General features: G+C 40.2%; 2 protein-coding genes across 3 annotated transcripts in view; one reads left to right on the plus strand and one right to left on the minus strand.

Moving 5' to 3' along the window:
• UGGT2 (UDP-glucose glycoprotein glucosyltransferase 2) overlaps positions 1 to 4,539 on the plus strand; it is a 99,414-nt gene extending 94,875 nt beyond the window's left edge. For both annotated transcript variants that reach the window (XM_068420445.1, XM_068420455.1), the window contains exons 38-39: positions 1,082 to 1,226; positions 2,087 to 4,539. In XM_068420445.1, coding sequence (XP_068276546.1) covers positions 1,082 to 1,226; positions 2,087 to 2,109 — 168 coding nt within the window. In that variant the 3' untranslated portion in view covers positions 2,110 to 4,539. The remainder of the gene's footprint in view (positions 1 to 1,081; positions 1,227 to 2,086) is intronic.
• A 5,323-nt stretch (positions 4,540 to 9,862) lies between these two features.
• The window catches only part of DNAJC3 (DnaJ heat shock protein family (Hsp40) member C3), a 38,079-nt gene continuing 24,357 nt past the window's right edge, over positions 9,863 to 23,584 (minus strand). Inside the window, exons 7-12 of the mRNA XM_068395236.1 lie at positions 23,287 to 23,406; positions 21,385 to 21,490; positions 21,155 to 21,275; positions 16,758 to 16,890; positions 15,770 to 15,918; positions 9,863 to 13,730 (exon numbers count right to left, since the gene is read on the minus strand). Coding sequence (XP_068251337.1) covers positions 13,573 to 13,730; positions 15,770 to 15,918; positions 16,758 to 16,890; positions 21,155 to 21,275; positions 21,385 to 21,490; positions 23,287 to 23,406 — 787 coding nt within the window. The 3' untranslated portion in view covers positions 9,863 to 13,572. The remainder of the gene's footprint in view (positions 13,731 to 15,769; positions 15,919 to 16,757; positions 16,891 to 21,154; positions 21,276 to 21,384; positions 21,491 to 23,286; positions 23,407 to 23,584) is intronic.

Consider the following 23,584-nt stretch of genomic DNA (forward strand, 5'->3'; position numbering starts at 1 on the left):
TGCTCTGTAACAAATTTAGTTATGTTAAAGCTGAAAACTGTACCCCAAAAATTAAATGTTGCTCTCTGTAACTGGTCAGGCTTGGGGTTTTTCACTCCTGTACATGTATTTTCCTGATCTTTTTTCCATATTCAGCCAGGTTAGTGGAACTCTGATGAAGTATTGTTAACTGTCTGGGTATTGTGTGCTGCTATTGCGCTCCCTACAAAGAAGGTTCCTGCAGAACCCACTGTGTAGAGGACTTAATATTGTCATGGTTTTCTCTGTCCATTTCACCACTATAAATGGGAGATAAAGCAGAGCTTAAGAAGTGTAATGCTGAGGAGATGATCCATATTTAGAAAGTGTCTTTCTTTGGGAATTGAAACAGAGAGTGAAAATGTTCTTCTCTGTCATTATTATCCCCATCCCATTTTCCCCCATTCTCCTTTTTTTGACAACCCCCACGCACTGTAAGTGATACTTCAGGGACATAATTCTGAAGAAAAGCAGCAGCTGGAATCTGGTGCAAATATTCAGTATGTAAATAGTTTTGTTTTCTTTGTGTCTTTACAGTTGTTAAAATAAGCTTTTTTTGTGCACTAAAGATGGGTGCTCTCTATTCAAGGAAGATGATTGAAATTAAGTTACTAGACCTTCTTTCAATCCCTATTATCATGTATCACTTTTTATGATGATTTTCCTTGATGTTATTTTATGGAAGTAATCGATACATTTTCTAGACAACACTAGAGGAAGCATCACAAACTTAAAAAACATACCAGATTCAATTCCAATATGCTAATATATATCTTGTATCTCCCCGTGTAAGTTTCTCTAAATCTTAGTAGTCTTGTGCTAGCCATGTCTCTGCTATGCGTATAGTCAGGGACACAAGGAAAAATAAAAGTTTTGAGTTATTTAAACAGCGTTTATTTACAATTTGTTTTGATTTTTTTTGATTAATATCAAGGGAACTGACCTTGCACACTGTCCTTCAATGAAATTGTAAATGCTGACAAAATTATTTTAGGTAAATTCCTTGGAAAGGTGATATTTTCACATTTGCTTTGTTTACATCTAGTATGTTTTAAACTTTCAGTGCAACAACCCCCAAACCAAAGAACCAAAATTAAAGGCTGCTGCCCGGATAGTTCCTGAATGGGTTGAATATGACTCTGAGATACGGAAGTTAATACAGCAAATTGAAAAAGAGAAGAAAAATCTAACATCGTTCTTTCAAAAAGGTAATTTACATGCATATTCATCTGTTACCTTTTAAAAAAATAAATATTAATATAGTTGGAGTTAAGACTGGGGTCAGTAGGCTCAAATATTGTATTTGTGTAATTTTCCCTGTTCTTAGAGAAATTGTGTGAGTTTTGAGTCGCATGATGCTTCATTACACAGGAGTTACACTAAGAGGATAAAATCTTTTGTTTCATGCCAGAATCTAAGAGAAAATGTAGTGGTGTCCTACTCTTGGACCTCAAACACAACCAACTGTTCCAAATCATTTGAGCCACAAATATTAAATAAAGCACATTAGCTTAGATCTCACTTAGAGAATCTAAAGTCTATTAAGCAGTAGGTAACTGAGTCTCTATTATTTGTCTCTGCATTTCTCACTCCGGACTTAATCTACGTGAGGCCTTTTTGCACCAGACTAAATGGTGGTTTAGTTTAGAAATAGATCTTGGATTATTTTTTTACTAAAATTGTTTTAGACTGAGTTAGTTAAATAGCATGAGAAAAAAACCCACTCTTACAGGACTTCCAATAAGATGTGGCTTCTTGGAGTAATGTGAGACAAAAAAAAAAGGTGATCTCGGCTCTCAAGGTTGAAGAAAAAAACTTTTAAACATTTATCTGCTAAGTCTTGAGTCAGGGAACAAATTCAATTTTCATTATAAAAGAATTCTTAGTAGTTTTTATTCTTTGTGAAAGCTTATGGTCAACTTTTAGCGAGGCTCTAAAAGTGAAGTTCATGTTGCTGAACTGACTGATAACAGTAAATAGAAAGTAAAGGGCTTTCTCCACATTTTACAAAACTAGCCATTAAGTCTTTATATAACTAGGTTTTATTTTTTTTTTCCTTTGGTTACAGGTCTTAAGCATGAGGAACTTTAGCACAGCCTGTAAACAGCAATGGTGACAGCTCAGTGGTCTTCTGCGAAAGACTGAATGGAACTTAGGAATGTTACATTGGCACTATCATCTGTAACATTCTTTAATGTGAAGTCAAATACTTTATAACTTATAGTGTTATTTAAAACGTTTTGAATGAAATACAAAAACACAAGAGAGAAATCCACAGGTACTCGATTTTTTTTTAACAAGTGTAGAGTAGCTTTTGTAATTTCTTTGGTTTTCTTTTTCTTCTCTAAAAGACAGTTTGCCCAGAGGATTTTAGAATATAAAGAAGGATGTGTTTGTTCAACTCTTCAAAGATGTATTGTGTCAGCCTGAAGGAGGACACACACATTCAATACGTACAGGAAAAGTGTTTTGTGCATATTACATGCATTAAGCTAATGTATTTAAATATAAAGGATTTGGGTTGTACGTCCATAGTTTTGTCCCCGGAGAAATGCTGTGGTCACAAGAAAAAATTCTCAGTGTAGCAAAGATACTGCATAAAAGAACGGCCTGTGTAATTTAGACCACACAAATCTAAGTCAACTTTGAAGCTACTAAAGCAAAGAGTGCGATTTTTCATGGATTATGCAGGATTGCTGCACTCTTACTGATTTAAAAGAAACGTTTTCTATTCTTGGGCTCCTTTGGTCACTTAAATAGTATATCATAAAATTCCATTATGTTTTTTTGTTAAGATGATCTTCCGACCAGCATATTTTGTATCAGAAGGTCAGTACCTGACAGCTTTTTCCACTCAGTTTTGATTATCATCATCCTGTAGAATTGAAAATAAAATAATAAAATACTGGAGTAATTTTGACGATCAGTGGTGTCTCCTGTAATTTTCTAAATATGTACTCACAAAAAGGTTGCTTTAATGGGCTACTGAGATTTTGATCCCGCAAAAATTTCAGTGAAAGGTTCTTGCAATACACATCTTTGAAAATAGGGATTTTATTTCTTAAACTGAAATGTAGTGCCTTAAATACATACTCTGTTGTTTAGGCTGTGCTGGTTTCAAAGTAGATTGGGTATGACCACAAATTCTTATATGAAAAGCTTAATGCAGTCTTTCAGTCTAAATGCTTGAAATTACAAAAGATAAGGTAATTTACACTAAGGGGGTGAATCCACGATGAGTTGCATAACATTTCCATACCAGCAAATAATTGAATACATAAGAAAAATGAAGCATATTTTGTATGTATTATCATTGTCCTCAGGTCTTCGTTATTTAAAATTTCTTACTGTAGGAGCAAGTATTTAAAATCATGCTTTGCTGATATTTTTCAAGTCTTAGTAATATGAGACATGCACTTTTTTTTTACAGCTTTTTATATTTTTTGTTGTATTATTACCTTTATGCATTTTGAACAGTTTAAGCGTGTCACATCGGGATTTTAAAAGGTCTGTTGTGGGCATTTTCTTCGTATGAAGTACCCAACGAAGTATTTCCTGTGCAACCCAATAGCAATAGTTAATTAAATACCGATGTCGGTTCTCTTGAGTTATCCCATTTCACTGCAATATCTGTTTTCTTAACGCTTGTTCTCTACCATAATTACTTCAGGATATCAGGCAGCAAGTCAAACATGTTGGAACATAAACTTTAAGTTCGTGTTTTTATACCATATAGATGGGCTTATGGTTGACTTAGCAGATGTATATGCACCATTACTATAAATTCACTGTGTCACAAGGAAACAACTGATACTTCATATCAGAGAAGAAAAAATCATTAGTCAACTGCTTGCTGCTTTTTTCTTTGTTTTTTGTTTTTTTAAATCTTCCACTTCCATCCTGATGCTTTACTCTGCAGCAGTGTTTCACAGTTATCTGTCTTGGAATATTCATGCTTAAAGTGTACATTGGAAACCTTTTTTTTTAAGCCAGAAGTTAAAGGTTCTTTAAGAAACCTTAGTTCTCTTCAATTATGATTATCTGTGTGGGAAATTTCTGTTATGCAGTATAAAAAGTGGATAATTTATGCACTGATTTCTTGTTCATTTTATCTGTAGCATCCTGTTCTTTTTAAAATTGTGTTACTTCTACAGGTTTTAAAAAATAAATACCTCTTTAAATACTGTTTCCTTGAGTTGACTTAAATGATAGAATATAATTTCTTAGAAATGTAATTTGCTGGACTTATTTTGAAGAGTTAAAAGGTTTTATGCCCTTTTCTACAGTCTCATATATATTTGTAAAAAAGTGTTCTACAGCCTTTCTTTTTCCTGCCTAATAATATTTTGAAGAAAAGCTCTTTTTTTGAAATGATGTATTGGTTTATAAAACAAAGGGGTCTGGCAAATATATTAACTACTTTTCAAAGATCTCTTTAAAGCAGCACTTTGATTCATTAGCATATCATTCTATTTTTTAATACCAAAGCAATGGATTGTATGTGTTGTACAAAATATTAAAGGTGCCACTGGAGAAAAAAGAACAATTATTTTCTGTTCTCCTATTTTGTATTATACAATAACCATTAAATGCTTGGTTAATAGATCCAAGGCAAAAAAAAATTGAAGCAAGTTCTCAAATGCCTTTGATCTGCAGCAAGTGTTTGTGCTGGGAAGCAAGAGTAATGGTCAGAACTAGGAATCTGCTGTAGGGTGAGAACTCAGAGATGCAGAGGGAGCTTAGTTCTAGTTTCCAGTCTGTGTGCTCTGCCCTGGGAAAGGGAAGAAAATGCAGCCTGGATTATAGGAGTGTTACCAAAACCTGGTTCAAATCAGTAAATAAGCAAAGTGACATTTGACCTGTTCCAATGAAGAGTTTGTACAATGTATATTCATATCACTATTACACTCTCTTTTCTAGGTCTTACCCTTCTCACTGTCAACTAGTAAGTTTAACAGAAAACGAACAAACCAGACATTAGTGCAGTATTGTGACGAGCCAGAGCTTTAGCATGGAAAATATTTCTCAGTAAGGTTCCTTTTAACCTTTTTCTTAAATCAAGCACTTGCCTTCACACTGCGACTTTACCTTCCCAAGCTACAGCGATGGTTTCTTCTTTCCTGCTTATCCTTTGTCATTATGAGTTATTTCTTTGTTCAAAGTCTGGATTTAAGCATAGACAAGAAAATTTCAGTAGAAGTACGGAAATGTTTCTTGACAGAATATCAGTATATTTTATTATATTAGATCAAATCCTCAATTGTTTTAATCCAGCACCATGTGTTTAGAAATACACGTAGTGCCACATATGGGATAATCTGTTTCCCAGCATATCTGGCTCCTTGCTGTGCTGGGCAACCTCTACGTACTGCTCAATCCTAGTGCGCGAGGCTGGGAAACTGCCGTTACGGCACAGTGTCCTTGGAGATAAAGCACCTCGAAGGGGTAGATGAAAAGAAAGACTGAGTGCTTTCAGGCCTGCAATTTTATATATGTTCATCTGTATAGAACCATTATCTCTTGCAAAGGAAAAAGAGTTGTCTGATAAGAAGAGGTCAGCAGCCATGTAACTAATTCCACAGTTTTTATTAATGTCTTTTTCATGCATGTCTTTAGGTTTTAAAAAATACGTACCTTGTGAAAGGGTCAGGGTAGACACTCGGGTAGTACAAACGGCATCCTGAGCTGATGTTGGATTTCTTGAAAAGAGACCGTCTTTGCTTGCAGATCCTTTCCTTTCAGGACAGAAAGGTGCATGTGAAGGAGAAGCAACTAAAACTTCTCCCTTAAGGGCCTAAGACCAAAAGCACTGGCAGCAGGGTCATTTCCCCCCACCCCGTTCAGTTCTGAGAAGCCAGCTTTCAAACGCTGTTCTGTTCAGTTGACTTGTCCTACTGCCGCTGTTTTTAACTTCCAGGTATTTAACAGACTCATGATTCATGGTCAAGTTGTCTCACTCCTCCTTCTGTGTAATGTATCTCCTCTGAAATGCCAATGATGTCCTCTTTGCCCACACATACATAATGTAACACCTTTTAGCAGTGGTGTTTGTCAGGGGCTGTAGTTACAGTACTTATTCAAATGCATGAGGCAAGCTGTCACTCTGCTGTGATTTACCTCTCACATGGACATGCTGTGTAATAACACCATGTTTTCAATTCTTTACCACCCGTAACACGAGCTATCCTATAGCAAGCACCTGGCGTTCTCTAAAGCACATCGAGTCGTGTAGTTAAAACAGTAGGAAAATATGTTTTGCCTGTAGAAAAATTCTTTACATTTAGGAAAAGGATGGAAGAAATACGTGACTCTGTAGTGTTCTGAAAACTGCCAGCACTTGGCAACATTATAAGCCCTGACAAACAGCTGCTCAGCTGTGACTCTACCTGCAGCTTCTCCTCTTTCTGTACACTGCATCTCCCTCCTCTCTTTAGTTAGGTCGATACTCTACTTACAGCTATGAGCCTGAAGAAAAATCCACCACCAACCACACAACTGCCCCAAAACCAACCCTACTCTCCTGCTGCAACTCCTTCCCCCATCCTCACAGAGTTGAGATTTCAAGAATCTCTCCTAGACCATAACTGCACTGAGGTGGGGGTCCTGGAGACAGAGGATAAAAAGAAGGCGGAGTTACTGAATGCCTTCTTTGCCTCTGTCTATACTGTTGGAGGCTGTCCTGAGGATCCCTGGACCCCTGCGGCCTCAGAAGAAGTCAGGATAGAGGAGGAATCTGTCTTGGTTGATGAGGGCTGGGTCAGGGACCAATTAAGCAATCTGGACGTCCATAAATCCATGGGCCCTGATGGGATGCACCCGCGGGTGCTGAGGGAGCTGGCGGAAGTCATTGCTAGGCCACTCTCCATCATCTTTGCTAAGTCATGGGCAACAGGAGAGGTGCCTGAGGACTGGAGGAAAGCGAATGTCACTCCAGTCTTCAAAAAGGGCAGGAAGGAGGACCCGGGTAACTATAGACCGGTCAGCCTCACCTCCATCCCCGGAAAGGTGATGGAGCAACTTGTTCTTGGTGCTGTCTCTAGGCACATCAAGGATAGGGGGATCATTAGGGGCAGTCAACATGGCTTCACCAACGGGAAGTCTTGCTCAACCAACTTGATAGCCTTTTATGAGGATGTTACCCGGTGGATAGATGATGGTAAAGCTGTGGATGTGGTCTATCTCGATTTCAGTAAAGCGTTTGACACGGTCTCCCACAGCATCCTCGCAGCTAAACTGAGGAAGTGTGGTCTGGATGATCGGGTAGTGAGGTGGATTGTGAACTGGCTGAAGGAAAGAAGCCAGAGAGTAGTGGTCAGCGGGACAGAGTCCAGTTGGAGGTCTGTGTCTAGCGGAGTTCCGCAAGGGTCGGTTCTGGGACCAGTTCTATTCAATATATTCATTAATGACTTGGATGAGGGATTAGAGTGCGCTGTCAACAAGTTCGCTGATGACACAAAACTGGGAGGAGTGGCTGAGATGCCGGAAGGCTGCGCAGCCATTCAGAGAGACCTGGACAGGCTGGAGAGTTGGGCGGGGAGAAATTTAATGAAATATAACAAGGGCAAGTGTAGAGTCCTGCATCTGGGCAAGAACAACCGCATGTACCAGTACAAGTTGGGGACAGAGCTGTTGGAGAGCAGTGTAGGGGAAAGGGACCTGGGGGTCCTAGTGGACAACAGGATGACCATGAGCCAGCAGTGTGCCCTTGTGGCCAAGAAGGCCAATGGCATCCTGGGGTGTATTAGAAGGGGTGTGGTCAGCAGGTCGAGAGAGGTTCTCCTCCCCCTCTACTCTGCCCTGGTGAGGCCGCATCTGGAGTATTGTGTCCAGTTCTGGGCCCCTCAGTTCAAGAAGGACAGGGAACTGCTAGAGAGAGTCCAGCGCAGAGCCACGAAGATGATTAAGGGGGTGGAACATCTCCCTTATGAGGAGAGGCTGAGGGAGCTGGGTCTCTTTAGCTTAGAGAAGAGGAGACTGAGGGGTGACCTCATTAATGTTTATAAATATGTAAAGGGCAAGTGTCATGAGGATGGAGCCAGGCTCTTCTCAGTGACATCCCTTGACAGGACAAGGGGCAATGGGTGCAAGCTGGAGCACAGGAGGTTCCACTTAAATTTGAGGAAAAACTTCTTTACTGTAAGGGTGACTGAACACTGGAACAGGCTGCCCAGAGAGGTTGTGGAGTCTCCTTCTCTGGAGACATTCAAAACCCGCCTGGACGCGTTCCTGTGTGATATGGTCTAGGCAATCCTGCCCCGGCAGGGGGATTGGACTAGATGATCTTTCGAGGTCCCTTCCAATCCCTAACATTCTGTGATTCTGTGATTCTGTGCACCTCTTACTGTTGTGCTTTTTTGAGGTCAAGAAAGTCTGAAGTGCTCGTATCTGACAGGTTTCCAAAGACAGACACTGGGAAACCACGCAAAGGAATCTCACATAAAACCTGGCCTCTTAAAGAAGCCCATGCTTCCAACTCCCCCCAAAAAATCTCATCTCACCCTCTGTCACCTGTGTTCACTGTCATGCATTTGGCAGCTGCAAGCCCGGGAGTTTTAAACTTGGACACCGCCGCTCTCACCAGCTGTGTAGGCATCCATGCCCTTCACCATGGTACGCACACACAAGCCAGCGTGTACAATAAACTGCTTCCAACCAGGAAATGCTAAAAACCAACACTTTCTAAGGAAGAGGTTAAGAAAATAACATGCCCGTTTTGATGCCTGAGAAGGAGCTCACCTACGTATTCACATTGTCATTCACGCATGTATACGTGCCCTGGCTGATTCCGGGTAGGTCTGTCATCTTTCTAGAGGCCATGGATACGTCTCTGATTCATTTCTCACGTTGCTGTCCAGGTGTTATCTTGGTGAGTAGATGGAGGCCTCAGCAGCACTGTCTGGCACTGTGTATGAAATCGGTGCTTCCTTCAGTGAAGTCACCGATGGAGTTGAAGCTCTGCTGGAGTCGTTTGAGGGCACGGTGTGCTCAGAGGCCCACGATGCAGTTTCTGCTCCAGCCTCCCACAGACGCTGCCTTTGCAGAGCAGCACTGCCTCTTGTTGCCCTCTGCTGGCAGTGATGTCTAGCTGGAAGGGCTGCTGCGTAAGGAACTCCTGCAGGCTCAGCAACTTCTCACCTGCCTTCCAAGTTCTGGTACTTTTGTCAGCCCCACTGGAACATTTATAGGATTAAAAATAAATAATAATAATAAATAATAAAAAAAAAAATCATTTACCATCTTTAGAAGTAGTTTTCGTCATTGCCTAGAAATAACCCTTGGAGTACACGCTTACCTTACACCTCCCACCTGCCCTCAGCCACCCACCTTCTCTCCCCAGAGCTGCTGGCTGGCCCTAAGTTCCAGCCTCAGGAGAGAGGGCAGAGGGGATTCCTCCTCTCCCCTTGTGTCACCAGCAACGCAGGGGCCAGGGGCTTTCCTGGGACAGGCTGCTCTCCAGAGAGCGGCTGTGGTTTGATTCTGCCCCTGGCATACCAGAACAGCGCCAGGTACCCATCTGGGAAAGTCTGTCACTGTCCTCTGCCTTCCATACAGCATGTCCTGCTCAGCTGCAAGGAGCCAGGGCTGCACCCACAGGCAGGACCAGCAACCTCCAGCCCAACAGGAGGAAAACATAAGTATTGAATCCCAAGTGTGAAATATTCAAATGCTGCTTCGCTCGGTGCCTTCCTTGTTACAGCCTGACAACTTTTACATTAGCTGCTTAAGAAATTCTAATTTAGCCCCCCCCAGTCAGGGTTTGGGCAGCCTCTGACTGCATTTCTGCACAGCTCTAACTTCAAGCTTGGAGAGCAGGGTGAGGAAAGAAGGGCAGACAAATAGACTGTTGTGCTTTCTCGTCATCATAAATATCTTTATTGTGAAAAATACCATAAAAGAATTCCCACAGTTCTAGAAAAAACAGTTCTTGCTTTTTAGATTTATGACTTTTTATAAAGACATTTTATAATTTGAAACATTTGATAAATCTCTGGCTAGGTTTACTTATCCTTCTTAAAACATGAAACTGCTACTTTGAGATTTGCTGAGGGCAAAAAAAAAAAAAAATTATTCTCCCATTTATTTTTTTTTATGATGTTATGGATAAAAGTGTGTATTACAGAGCAAACAAACAATACCTTACAATAAGGCACTTTTAAATACACCGAACCTGCTATGCTATACTGGCCAGTTTCCAGCAAAGCTCCTACAAATCACAGCCCTAAACAGAAGAATAATTCTTATTCCAAACACTGGTCTGAAAACTGAAACAATTACAAGCTTTATTTTTTTTAAAAAAGTTTAAACTGACACATTTTCTGTGTATGTCACAAGTTTGAGCTCATAAGTTCATAATTCACTTTGAATCTATTTTAATACTGATTTATTAATACGTCAGTATTAAGCATGTATCACGCAAAATACGCTCCCCTCCCCTTCATTTTAAAACAATGTTTATGAACCCAGTTTATGAAAACCTAAAGAGAGAATTCGACAGCGCAAGTTTGCATCTACATACAGGCCAATTATTGTAATGATGCTTCATGCACATCTCAGGGTTTACAATATACCAAGACATTTACTTCAATGTTCAGTTATTGAACATTATTGCACTACAGACACCCACTAATAAATAAAAGAGGCAAATTCAGATTCCCTGTGCGTCGCCTGCACAACCAACGCTCAGCGTGTTACCAGCCCTTCATTGTCTAAAGTCACACTAGAACACGTGCCACCGTATCTGGAGATCCTCGAAACGCAAATGCTTCCTTTTTAACGTGCCTTTGTCCTTCTGTATTTTCAGAAGGACCTGGGAGCTAAAAGTCAGCATCTGCTCCCTGAAAAACAGCACTGGAGTGATGACAGTTGGGGTCACCAGCAGCTGCTTAACATCCCAAAGCCTTATTCTCCATTGTCATTTTTTGTTTTCAAGACACTGTCTTCCACAGAAGGAAGCTATGAACAGCATTGCTGCATTAATCATCTTCCTTCTTGTGCTGGCTACATTCAAGCCTTTTTCTTTTTTTCCTTAATGTGTAATTTTCCCTTCCTCCTTCATTCTCAAAATAAACATAATCCTTTTTGTTCCTGACTGCTTCCACTGTACAGAACTGTCTGTTGCCTTACAGAAACAAACAGGCACTGCTCTAACATCAGTGCCTTGGACAAATAATTTACTTATGAGGGACCATCTTATTCCTTCCCCTAAAAAAAACCAGGAATAATTAAAAACCAGGAAACCATTTTCTCAGCTATAGCTTTTAAAAGAGAGAAGGGAGAGGGCTGAGAACCAAAAAGCTGAACAAGGATAGTCCTTTAGAAGAAGATGCACCATTCCGAGTGCTTCCCCAGCACACACACACAGTGGCTGTGGTGCTTATTGTGACTTCCCGAAACTCAACAGCCCTCCTGTAGGTACCAAACATGACATATTGCTTACACTGGTCATTCAATATTAATTTAAAAAGAGCCCCTTCTGTAGCGAACAAGGCAATATAAAAGTGTTTACACAGAGCAACAGCTCGCACACAAACACGTACAGCCGGTGATCCATACGGCGCCCACCCAGCCCGCAGCAAGCGGTTGGGTCCAGCTCACCCCTCAGGGACAGAGGGCTGACGCCAGCCACGACAGGCCCTTGTACGTGAAAGCCACCTACCCACCATCCACCTACTGCGAGCAAAAAGCACAGGCACAGAGAGCTGTCTGCATCGGCCCATACCAGGGGGTAACAGGTCAGTTATTGTGTGGCAAGTTCCTATGTCTGAGCCCTAGAGGTCCCACGAGAACCACGCTAGCCTAGAACGGGGAGAACAGCATCCTGAACATCTTCTACAGAGTTTAAACAAAAAGCTTTCAGAAAGGTCAAAAGCAGAAGACAAACTTCTAGAAAGTCATTCAACTCGGAAAACATCTGACACTGGAGTTTAACAGGATGCTGGGGTGGTTTTGTACCGTAAACTGTTAGAAATCACCACATACACTCTTCAGCCTGAGGATAAATTTCTGCTGAACAAACACTGACTTCTGAATTGCTGTTGAAAAACATTTTACGAAGCCACATGGCCTCACAATTATGTTTACTGTAAAGTACTGGAGGCAGGAGACAAAGGTTATGCTTCAACAGCAGCTCCAATTACAGTAACAAAACCCCCACTTTGAGACTGAAGGCCTTATTTGCTAACTTTGTTTTACTGAGGCTGCTTATGCTTTCAAATGCCAGGCTTGAAGGGAGAGAAGATTCCTATCAACTGATTATTGTTTTCCAGTTAAAATCCAATCAAGAAAACATTGATGAACTGTAACTCTTGCATTCTAAGCAAATGGCTGCTGATGAAACTCATCAGTAATCACGATATATTTGGTTACAGAATGAGAAGATTATTCACTCATGGCAGCTACAGTCCTGGCAACACCTCACATGGCAGTCACACAGCCTGATCGATGCACTAAACCAATTCTAGCTACGTGCACATGGAAAAAATAAACCGGGCTCTTGGCTAATGGAAAGTTAATCCCTCTTTTTGCACACAGGCAGTTAGTTGCTCTTGCAGTACTGTGGCTGTTACACAGAACATAAAATTACTTCAAACAATTTCACATAGTATTAACTCACTGTTGCATCACCCAGCAGAAAGGAAATTGTATTACGGGGGAAGGCTAGAGTTAATATCATATTCCTACAGTCTGCAGGACACTCACATCACAACCTGTATCGGTTCCCAGTTTATGTACAGAGAAGTAACAAATTGCTGCACAGTCGGGGAAATGCCACATCAAATTTTTTGCTCAAATCTCAAGCAGATATTTTGTTAAAGTGCAAACTACTAAAAAAAGATACATAAACATCCCAAATCACATTCAGAAAAAGTCTTTCAAAAAACATCAGGTATATTCTTTTACTTTCATATTTGACAATTACTGCCAGGGAAGTCATCCCAATTCATTTCAGGTTAATGAATAAAGTGAGGAGACATTTTCAAATACCATTAGTTACAAGCGATCTTCTTTCAGAGTGACTGTTGCGACCCATTCAGTGCGCAGCCTCTTCGCCCTATGGCACTGCCGCCAGTCACACAGCAGGGGGTCACCAGGTTTCCTTTCAAGAATACTGAGAGATGGATCAAACAACTAACAATTTGTTAACGTAGAGACTATTGTAACTACCCTTTCCATGTTTATTAGGCCCTGATTCAGAAAAATATTCACATGCATTTTTACCTTTAAGCATATACTTGAGTCCTAAATTCATGTTTAAGTGTTGTCCTAAGTAGCCTCTTACTCTTTTTTCCATCCATAGGAACAAACATGTCCTGCATATCCGCAACAAATACACAGGCAGTAACAACCCCCCCCAACCAGTAAGAGTTTGTCAAGTCCACCACCAAACAAACTCTCTGAATACTAAAAGACAGAAGGAGCTTTCTCCTAGTGCAGTAAGACTCTGGGTTAAGGACAACATTAGAAATTAAGATTTTGGGTCTTGAACTGAGAGACTTTTTATTTTCCAGCGAATTAAGTAAAAAACAGCAGCAGCCACCAGAAACAGTCTCGGCTCTAACTGAAGTGAAATTTGAATGTAAAGGGTCCTCCTCCAGAACCAAAGGGGTTGAATCCTTGCCACGTGTTCCAGTTCCTGTGGAAGGGGTTGCCCCCACCCTGCTGACTCTCCGCATCAAGTGGATCCTCTCCTGCGTCAAACTTCCGCCTCATTTCTGAAGGAAACAAAACCAAGGTGGAATCATGGCATAGTGGTTAGGGCAGTAACACCAAGCATCTTTGATGACCAAGAACCAATTCAGACAGCCCACCCAGGCCAGGGAGCTGCAATTACCACTTGTATTGGTAGCGCCTGTAGAACTTAATTACTTTTTCAAAGCTGTCCAGGAGACTGGCAGAGAAGAGACTAACTCTGTGAAAACACTGTACGAAAAACTTCAAACAAGTCATTTAGTTTAAAACAAGGCAAGACAGTACCTGGCTGTCCAATAGGACAGGTATGAATTTCAACAGGGAGAGGGAAGTTGCACTTTGAGCAACTGTGTCCCACAAATAACTGGGATGTTTTCTCCGTGATGAGTTTATTGGACCTATTCTCTCTCAGCTGCACTCGGGATGGTCCGAGGACAGACCATGCTATATCCTGCCAATTCTTTGCAATCAATAAATTCCAATATTGATCATTCACCAACAGCACGAAAGTCCGCATGCAGAGCTCCAAACGTTTTCAGTCTTCTCCACATACCATTCAGGCAGAGAGCTGTCTAGGGGACAGCAGTTTGCAGGCAGAAAGCATGTCATTTAAGTAGTTTTGTCCAGCAGGGACAAAGTTGCAAGCCTTCCCCAAGACCCACAGCCAAGTCACAGGCTACACCGCTATTCTGTTATTTACACCTGTATATAACTTCCAAGCAGCCTGCAAGCGCCACAAGGTTTTTGATCACCCAGCACTTTTTCAGGACACCCATTTTATCAAGGCAGAGAAGGGAAGCAAAGGAGCTAGTTAGGGGGGAACCATGAGACTGGCTGGGGGAGGAATGTGGAAAATGGCCTGAAAGTACACCAGAGCCCTATGATAATAAGCTTGCAAATCAAAGCTCTGAGATTCAGAGGTCTACAGGCTTTATAGTTTTCCTTTACATAACCACCATGGTCACTAGAGCCACAAAATGAACTGGGAAAAATATCTGGATGAAAGGAGAGAATGTCATTGCAGTAAGAAGAGATGGAAAGCAATACAGATGGCATTACAAAAGCCAAATACAACCAGTGTTACTTTTCTTGTCCAGCTGGTTTGACAGGAATGGTAAACACGACATAAGTGTCAAGGAGAAAGTAGATTAACATGTCCTGGAGATGCTGACGGGGCAAACAGCATCTCAAATGCTTCCAGTACATAAATACCCTAATTTGTGTTCATAATTATGAACAAAGATCACATTAACATAGAAAGGTTTTCTGACCATAAGTGCTTGTAATGCAGCTCATCACTCTCAGATCCCTCCTTCCCCCAAGAAAGTCTGAGCCCATCTGCCTAATTATCACTTAGATGATCCTGAACAGTTGAAGATAAAAACGGGAGCCTCTGATATCTACATCTTTTACATGCTTCTCTCTTTCCAGTGACCATATAGGAACAGTTTAAAGACAAGAACTTAACAGATGGCTCTGGTTGAGGTTTTTTTTCTTGTTGGTTGCTTTTTTGTTGGTTGGGGTTTTTTTTGGTCGATTGGGTTTGTTTCCTTTCTTTTTTTAAAGGAGGGAGGTGAGATAAGAATGTAATAAAAAATGAGGTGGTGTGGTTGAGGCTACCCGGTACAACCCCATCTGTTCACTGGCAAGAGATGAGGGCTTCTCTGGAGCCCTTCAAGTGCTGTTAATCTAAATGTAGTTTGCAATAGAATGTCAGGCAGAAGGAGACACCAACATCCTTAAAGTACGTGTCTCCAGAGTTAAGCAGTCCTGGAAGTCTCTGCAAGATGGTATCCTAAAAAGAGACCTTTGAAATAAACATTTGTATTTGACTTCAAACAAAAGTCACTGAAACACAATAAATAATTCCAGGTTTACACCTGACTTCGTGTAACACACTGGATGCAAGTATTAGTGCATTGCTTTCTCAAGATGAATAAGGGGAGAAAGGGAAAAAGTGAAGCTGTAATGCTTGTTATGACTTACACTTGCTGCATTTTTACATTACCGTAAAAAAGTAATCAAAAAAACCCCTAAGTCGCTGCATAAGAACAATCATTACCTGGGTCAGTGAGGACTTCTTTAGCGGCTGCAATATCAATGAATTTTTTTTCTGCTTTCTTCTTTTCTTCCTCACTCTGGAAGTTATCAGGGTGCCACTGGGATGCCAGCTTTCTGTAAGCTTTTATGATTTCTTGCTTTCGAGCGTTTCTGGATGGATAAAATTACAGATAACTTTGAATTTTCTAATTGTTCATATGCCACGCTACTGAATCTACAGGTTTAAAATAAACACTCAGACAGTAATTAATGGGCATCAGAAAAATTATGAGGTGCTAGTTAACCTTCTGCAGGTGGCACTGAAGATGCTTTACACAAAAACAGAGGAAGCAGGTTGCAACTTCAAAACAAAGATTACTCACTCTTTCCTTCACCACCCATTTACTTTCCTTAGAAAGATGCTACTACCAGCTACTATGCAGAACACAGTTCCTGGTCTGAAGAATTTACAATCAGGTGAGTAACAAAAAGCACAAAGAGTAGAGATCAAACTAGTTCACGATTGGAATGATGACCAATACTAGCTCAGAATTGGACGTTTGTTTGGTCCTCATTAGAAAGAGGAGTCGTTAGTTTCTCAAGGTTAATGGCAGAATTATTTTAGATACCTTTCAGTTAGTCCTTTCAAACTCTTCCAATCTATCACACTATCTGCCACAATTTCATTTTTTGTTGCTTTCAGCAATTCTTTCCAGTCTTCATTTCTTCCCCAATTCATTCACCTGACTCTTGATCATCTACACTAAGAATTTCTTGCTGAGGGATTTATTTCCTTCCTTCCCAATGTTGTTTTTTCATTCTTTCTAAAGGAATTGTAAACAAATGCTACTTAAAAGCTGAACACTGCTAAACTAGTACAGTAGGAAAGTGAAGGCAGCAAGAGACAGGAACAAAAACTAATACTCAGCAGAACAAATTCAAGCAATCAGCCCTAGATGTTGATTTAACAACCAACTTTCATGTCATCATCTCAGATATTAATATCTCACCTTTTTACTCCTAAGATTTTATAGTAATCCCTCTTCTGTGATTGCTTCAGCATCCTCTGGACACGTTCTAGCCCCTCACGAATCTGCTGGTCATTTTCACTATTGGCTTGAGCAGTCTCATAGTCTTTAATAGCTTTTTTATAAAAGTGAATGAGAAAAGATTACACAAGTCTTTACAAACTTCAATTTAAAGAACTCAACCACTCACCAAAACTGAAGTTTTGCTATTAGCATATATAAACAGTAACTTTTATTTCAACTTGCCATGTTTTTTTTTTTTTTCCAAAGAAGAAAACCTTGGAGTAGAGGAGATTAATTTTCACATATAAATTAGGTAATTTTCTTTCTTTAGGTTCATCACACTTTTTGGAAAGGAAGGAGAAGGGAGGTTACTAGTGGCAGATCACAACACTCTCTAGATGTTACATGTCACATGGGTGAACATAATGAGCATGTAGAACTGCGACAAAACAGAAGACAAGAAGCAAGTTTCAGCGACTAGTATTTGAAGAGCCCACTGCACAGTGTTAGTGCCACATTGCTGTTCAACTGAAGGATGCATTATACAGAGGCTTTAAATTAATATGCCTTCTTCTCCACAGTCTGCACTCAACCAACACGATAGAAAGCCTCTTCCTCTTTAATGACAATAAAGATGGATTTCAGATTACCAGTAAATTCATACAGTTAGTGAAAGACAAATATTTGCTTTTTACGCCTCTGCATAATATGCAGTTATGTTTTAAGTTTTTTTTTTCCCCCAAAGGCACGCTCTTGCTTTTATTTCAAGAGTTGCATTTCTCAGGAACGAAAGCAATAGAGGTGCTGTAATGTATTCACGAATTTTTAAGAAATTCCAGGTCTACACTTTTGTTTTTTTAAGGAAACTGTATTATTATTGTAAGTGGTAACTGAATGCTTAAGACACTGAGTTTCAATATTCTTTGATATCAAGATTTATCAAGGAAAGCAACTGTTGAAGTCTTTAATGAGACTGCTCTTCTTTCACTGTTGTAATCCTCAAAGTCTCATTTGCGGATCCAAGTCTCCTAGGTTTCTCCAGTTAGACAAAGTACTTGCATCAGATTATTTCCAAGCAGATGCTATTTCTCAGCAGGTGTTACATTTGTTTTTCACTGTTTCTGAGCAAGACAGCAGGAAGTGCTAATGAACTTGTATTACCCAGACATCTGATACCACTTGCAATCTTGTTTTGGTTATTGGGAAAAAAAAAAATTCCAAAAAGTATTTCCAGTGCCTCAACAATTTCACATGCTACTACAAACAAACCAAAAAATTTCTATTCATTTTCACATCACTGGACACTATCATTTGCTGCTTGAACAAAGCATTTTGGCTTCTGCTGATTTTTTTAATAATTTGTCCAGTCATTAAAAAAACAAACAGGAGCGTACACTAATGTGTGTGCTAAATATATGCTGTCAAAACTGATAAAAATAATGAAAATGCAGGGATTTCATTACGCTGTTTTACTGCTCCAATAATTTTAAGCACCAGTGTACTTAATCTGCTTCCCATCACAACGTCCTGGCAAACGCAGATCAGATTGCTCACCTTCACTGAGCACCACATCATCTACAGCACACACCGCTGCTGGAAACCAAGCTGCTCAGGGGTCAAGTATTTGCAATGACAGAACTAGTTTTCTCTTTTTTTACATTCACTCCCTTATTTAAAGGCTGCTGGTTTTTTTTCTTCTTTGACAAAACTTGTGCTATATACTTTAGACAGAGAGACTCTGGCACTTACGAGGTAGCCAGAGAGTCATTACACATCTGTCTCTATAGACAAGCCCTGGATCCCATGTGATTACAATGTAATTAAAACCATTTGATGGGAATCAGAACTCAGCTATATATACTGAAGTGCATCTTGAACATTTAACAAGAATCGCCTTCAAAGTTCTGAATTACAAGTACTTCAAAATTTCCTGTCTTTAAAGAGGAAAATAGGTGCCTCTAGCTTGAAATTTTCTTGAGGGAAGAATGAGAATCAGTTTGCCCCTTTAAATATGAGACTACAATTTTAATTGCTCTTCTGTTCTCGACAGCAGAGAGAAATCAGCCATCATTTTATAGCAGTTAAAACTGAAGGATAAATGAAGACACCTTCAGGCAGACCAACATTAATGGACTATAATACTGTTTATGGAGGCTCTGCTGGAAGGCAGAGCATAACTACAACCATCCCACTGTCAAGGACAGGAGGAAGGCAGGGGATATGTTGAACAACAGGGATTTGGAGGAGCACAGTTTCACTCTAGCATCATTATTCACTCGGAACCAGACTAGGCCAGGCCCAGCAGGCTCCAGCCCAGAAGCAAGCTCTCCCTGCTCCCAGGTGTGTTCCCTCTGTGTTTCCTTAGATCCTATCATAAGGAGGCATTCGCTCCAGGACAAGACCAAGGTGGCTCTGTGCATTTGTGCAGGACCTTGTTAGAAAACTTTTTTTTCCCCCCTCTACTTTGCAAGAATTGCCAGATTTTCACACCCTAGAGGAACCAGAAATAGATGAGGATTTAATAGAAGAGAACGTTAGAAAGATCCACATTCATCAATCTCAAGAAAACAAACAGATCAATTCTGTCCTCCAGTAAGAAGCGAAATGTACATCTAAGAGGACTCACAGCAGGGCCTGTTTGGTCTGCCCCTCTCTGTACCCTCCCCTAACCTGAAGATTCATACACCTTGAGGGGAAAAAATAATCTTAAATTTTCTTTGGGTTCTCCTCTTGCTGATACTCCTTTCTCTTAAATCAAAAACCTTTGTACAAGCCATAATTTATGCAGATTTGTATTCTGTACCTTTAACTATTTTTAGGGAAGTGTGGGTTTTGGTTTTTTTTTTTTTAATTCATTTGTAAATCTACTTTTCCCAACACTGACTGAGTTTACTTCCACTGCACTGAAGAACATGAAAAGATGGGGAAATGGCCAAAGGGGACCTCATCACTGAAATCTTCCTGAGCCTTACTTTTACTTTGACACTGCAGTTCTAAACAACCAAAAGATGGAAAAACATTACCCTAAGAAAACCAGAAAGACATTTTTTCCTCACACTTTGGGTTTTTTTTTTTAAGCAATCCCTTTGTATAAAGGTCATCAGTTCTCCAAACCGTCCTTTTTCGTATAAGGAGGAAGAAGGCTTGCAAGCCTCAGCAAAGAGGGACTAGGACTAGGTCACTTCAGAGGTACAAAGTCTGCAGGGCTCATGAAGAGGACTGCCTGAAATCACACCAGTCCTCTTTATACTGTGTTTTCATTTGACTCAAGGAGGCCTAAAAAAAGAACAAAATAGGTATCTCATTTTTGAAGTGAACTTCAGGAGGTGAGCAGTATCATCTCTCAGTGATTAACTTCTCAAAAAGACAAAAAAAAAATATGAGCGTGCTATTAATGAGGACAGCTGCCTTCATGAATGTTTAAATAGAAAAGATTTTTTTTTGTTCAGTTGTAAAGTGAAAGATCCAGTACCAGAATACAGAAAAGGAAAATTGTTCTATGAGTATTAGAATTAATGGAACTCGTTTTCTGCAGATTTAAAGCCTGTAAGTCCTTTCCCTCATCACATTTGACTGAAACAACCCAACGCTTCAAAAACTGCTGCGTGACTGAGCACAGAGGTGGAACAGAAAGATTGTCCAAATTTCTTTCTTAAGCCTGGTTTCTTGTGGAAATGAGATTCACTACATTAAATTTTGAAGATTTTTTTTTTTATAGCACATTAGCACTTAGTACTCTTAAAGAAGCTAGGTAACAACATCCTGGTGTACACAGACACACTCATTACTCAGTCCCTGCTTTCCAAGGCTGTAGATGGGACCATGTAACAGTAAGCATTTTATGGAAACCCCATATGGAAAATGCAGCCTCAAGAGTAGAATCAGTTTACTGTTCTTAGCAGCACTACAGAGACCCATGGAGGTGAAGCAATGACTGTTATCTTCCTCTGCCCTCAACATATGCTAGGGGATAGAACGCTATTGTTTCATGCTGCCATCTAAAGACATTAAAATGAAGTTCCTAAAATGGATTTACATCCCTCTAATTACCTTTTATCTCTAAATACCATTGTCTGACATTGCTGATTATATAAAATGTGTTTAAGTAAGTTGAGTAAGCTGTACAGTCTCATAAAACACCCTGAACACAGCCCACTGTTGTAAAGACAACTTCGCTGTAGATAAAACAAGTACATTCCCACTTACACTAATCAAGACAAAATTACCACCAGATATTTTTGTAAATCTGCAACTACTAGTGCTGATTAGGGATAACAACATAGTGTAGAATCAAAGTGCATGTTAAAAATTTTTCAAACACTGACTGCATTTTAAATGCCCATAAAAAAATATGTGCAAACTGCATACAACTGTACCTTCTTCATACAGGTCTTCCAGCAAATAAGCTTCTGCTCTGTCTTTCAGGGCATTCACATTGGTTGGTTCCAGTTGCAGAACTTCTGTACAAACTTTTATGGCCTCTGTAGCCTGCTGATTCTAGAGAGGAGAAAATAATACAAAATTCATGTAGTTGTAGGTTTTGGGGGGTTGTGGTGGTGGTGTTTGTTTAAAATAAATTTACAGAGGGAGATAAAAGCAGAATTACCTTTGATAAACAGTGGCAGATCCTTTCTTTGGCACGAGTAGCATAGATTGGGACTTCTGGCTCAGTTTTCATTACAGATTCGTATTTATTGATAGCATCTTCGTACCTGTTTAAATCACAAACATAAGCATAACATCATGAAATGTAATAACTGTTTCAGGGTGTTGTTATTTATTTACAAATTTTAAAATATTAAAATTCAGATTTTCACATCCTTCTAGCAATATAGCTTAACTTTAGTAGTCTTAAAGGTGTGGTGAGAGACAACAGTATTAAGAAAACTTTCAGCCTCTTCAAGAATTAGATTCCCATTCCCTTTTCTGTGCTGAGACAGAAGAGCAGGCGCTGCCTGGCAGGCTTTTGCAGAAGATAACAAACTATCATCCCTCAGTGTGTACAGACAACTGTCTCTAGATTTGTTTCCTGTCCAACACGCCACTCTGCACTTGGAAAAAAGCATCTCCCTCTCTGATATCTGAGACGGACTAAGTCTGGAGACTTGCTGTGAGTACTGTACTATTTGCATTTCTTGGTACAAAAAAGAAAAAAGTTCTTATGCCAGCTTGGATCGGGCAGTTGTCTTCTCCCTTCCTACTTCTCCACAAGTCACATAGTAAAATGTATTTTTGCTGTGAAGGTTTCAAAGATGCTAAAGTTCCATGGTTTAAGCAACAAATGGATTAGAACATTCTCCTAAAAATGCAAGCATGAGATTGAACCCATGGGTTGCTACAAGCTAGGAGAAATTCAGGCTCTCAGAAGAGTCCCTGAAAACATGCTGATACTGGATTAAATAGAAGACTGAAGTGAAAAGAGTTCAAACGGACTGCTGACTTAACAAAATCGTCTTCACTTGTGCTGATTCACATTCCTGATGTACTTCATTTAAAAAGTCACCTTGACAATGTTTAATCACTTGTTAGGGTCCTTACAGTTGGACGTCATGTGCTTGGGAACATGTAAAACTGAAATAAAATAGAAGAATACAGAGGCACTGTCTATCATTTAACAGGGTGCATAAAAAAAGCCCATCAGTCAGATCCACTTTTGCTAATAAGGTGCTGCAGAGTTACTAGATGGGTTTAGTCTAAAGATGTGTTCCTTTGAGCACAGAACAGCTGAGGTTGGAAGGGACTTGTGGAGGTCATCTGGTCCCACTCCCCTGCTCAAGCAGGGCCACCTACAGCAGGTTACCTAAGACCGTGTCCAGACAGATTTTGAGTATCTCCAAAGTGAGAAGACTCGACAACCTCTCTGGGCAACCTGTACCAGTGGAAATAGGGGGTGGTGGGAAGCATTTCCATATGTTCAAATGGAATTTCCTGTTTGTTTGTGCCCGTTGCCCCTGGTCTTGCCACTGGCCACCAATGAAAGCAGCATAGCTCCACCCTCTTTGCATCCTCCCTTCAGGTATTTATATACATTGATGAGATCACCCTGTCACAGAGAAGGCTCAGGGGAAACAGTCCCAGCTATCTCAGCCTTTCCTCAGAGGAGAGAGATGCTCCAGTCCCTCCATCATCTTAGTGGCACTTCGCTGGACTTTCTCTCTTAGTAGCGTCATCTCTCTTGTACTGGGGAGCCAAGCACCCCAGGTGTGGCCTCTCCAGTGCTGAGTAATAATATACAAGAGCTGGCAATTATTATCCCTATCTTGGTCTTATAACCTGCTCCACAAATAAGTTAAGTATGCAAATACAAGACAGTGGTATCAGAAGAAATCATAATAGGATTGTCACTATGTAAGTCAATATTTATTTTAATTGTAATTTGAGAGCTGTGCTCAGTTATCCACTTCAACTGACAGATGCAAAAAGCATCACTTAATCAACTCCTCAATCAATAATAAGTTGGCACCTCAGTAGTGATTTTTTTTTTTTTAATACAGCAGTGAACACTTACCTGCCTTCTCTGATTAATTCCTCTGCTGACTCGATCTGCTTATTGAGTTTCTTTACTTGCTTATAGAGAGAGAAGCACTGCTTATGGTCTTGGTCCAGTTTCAGACACTCCCGGACTTCACTGTTCACAGTGAAAGATATCACCACACATTATGACATTCCACTTAGAGACACAATGCAGCATTTATAAGCTGTCCAGAACAACAGCTGACTTCTTTACAGAATCCCTCCCTTCATCTAAAAATGAATTTGAAGTAAGACAAAAAAAAAGTCTTCCAGAACACAGATATTTGTCTGGT

Source organism: Nyctibius grandis, chromosome 2 (genome assembly GCF_013368605.1).
Source record: "Nyctibius grandis isolate bNycGra1 chromosome 2, bNycGra1.pri, whole genome shotgun sequence".
Taxonomy (NCBI): Eukaryota; Metazoa; Chordata; class Aves; order Nyctibiiformes; family Nyctibiidae; genus Nyctibius; species Nyctibius grandis.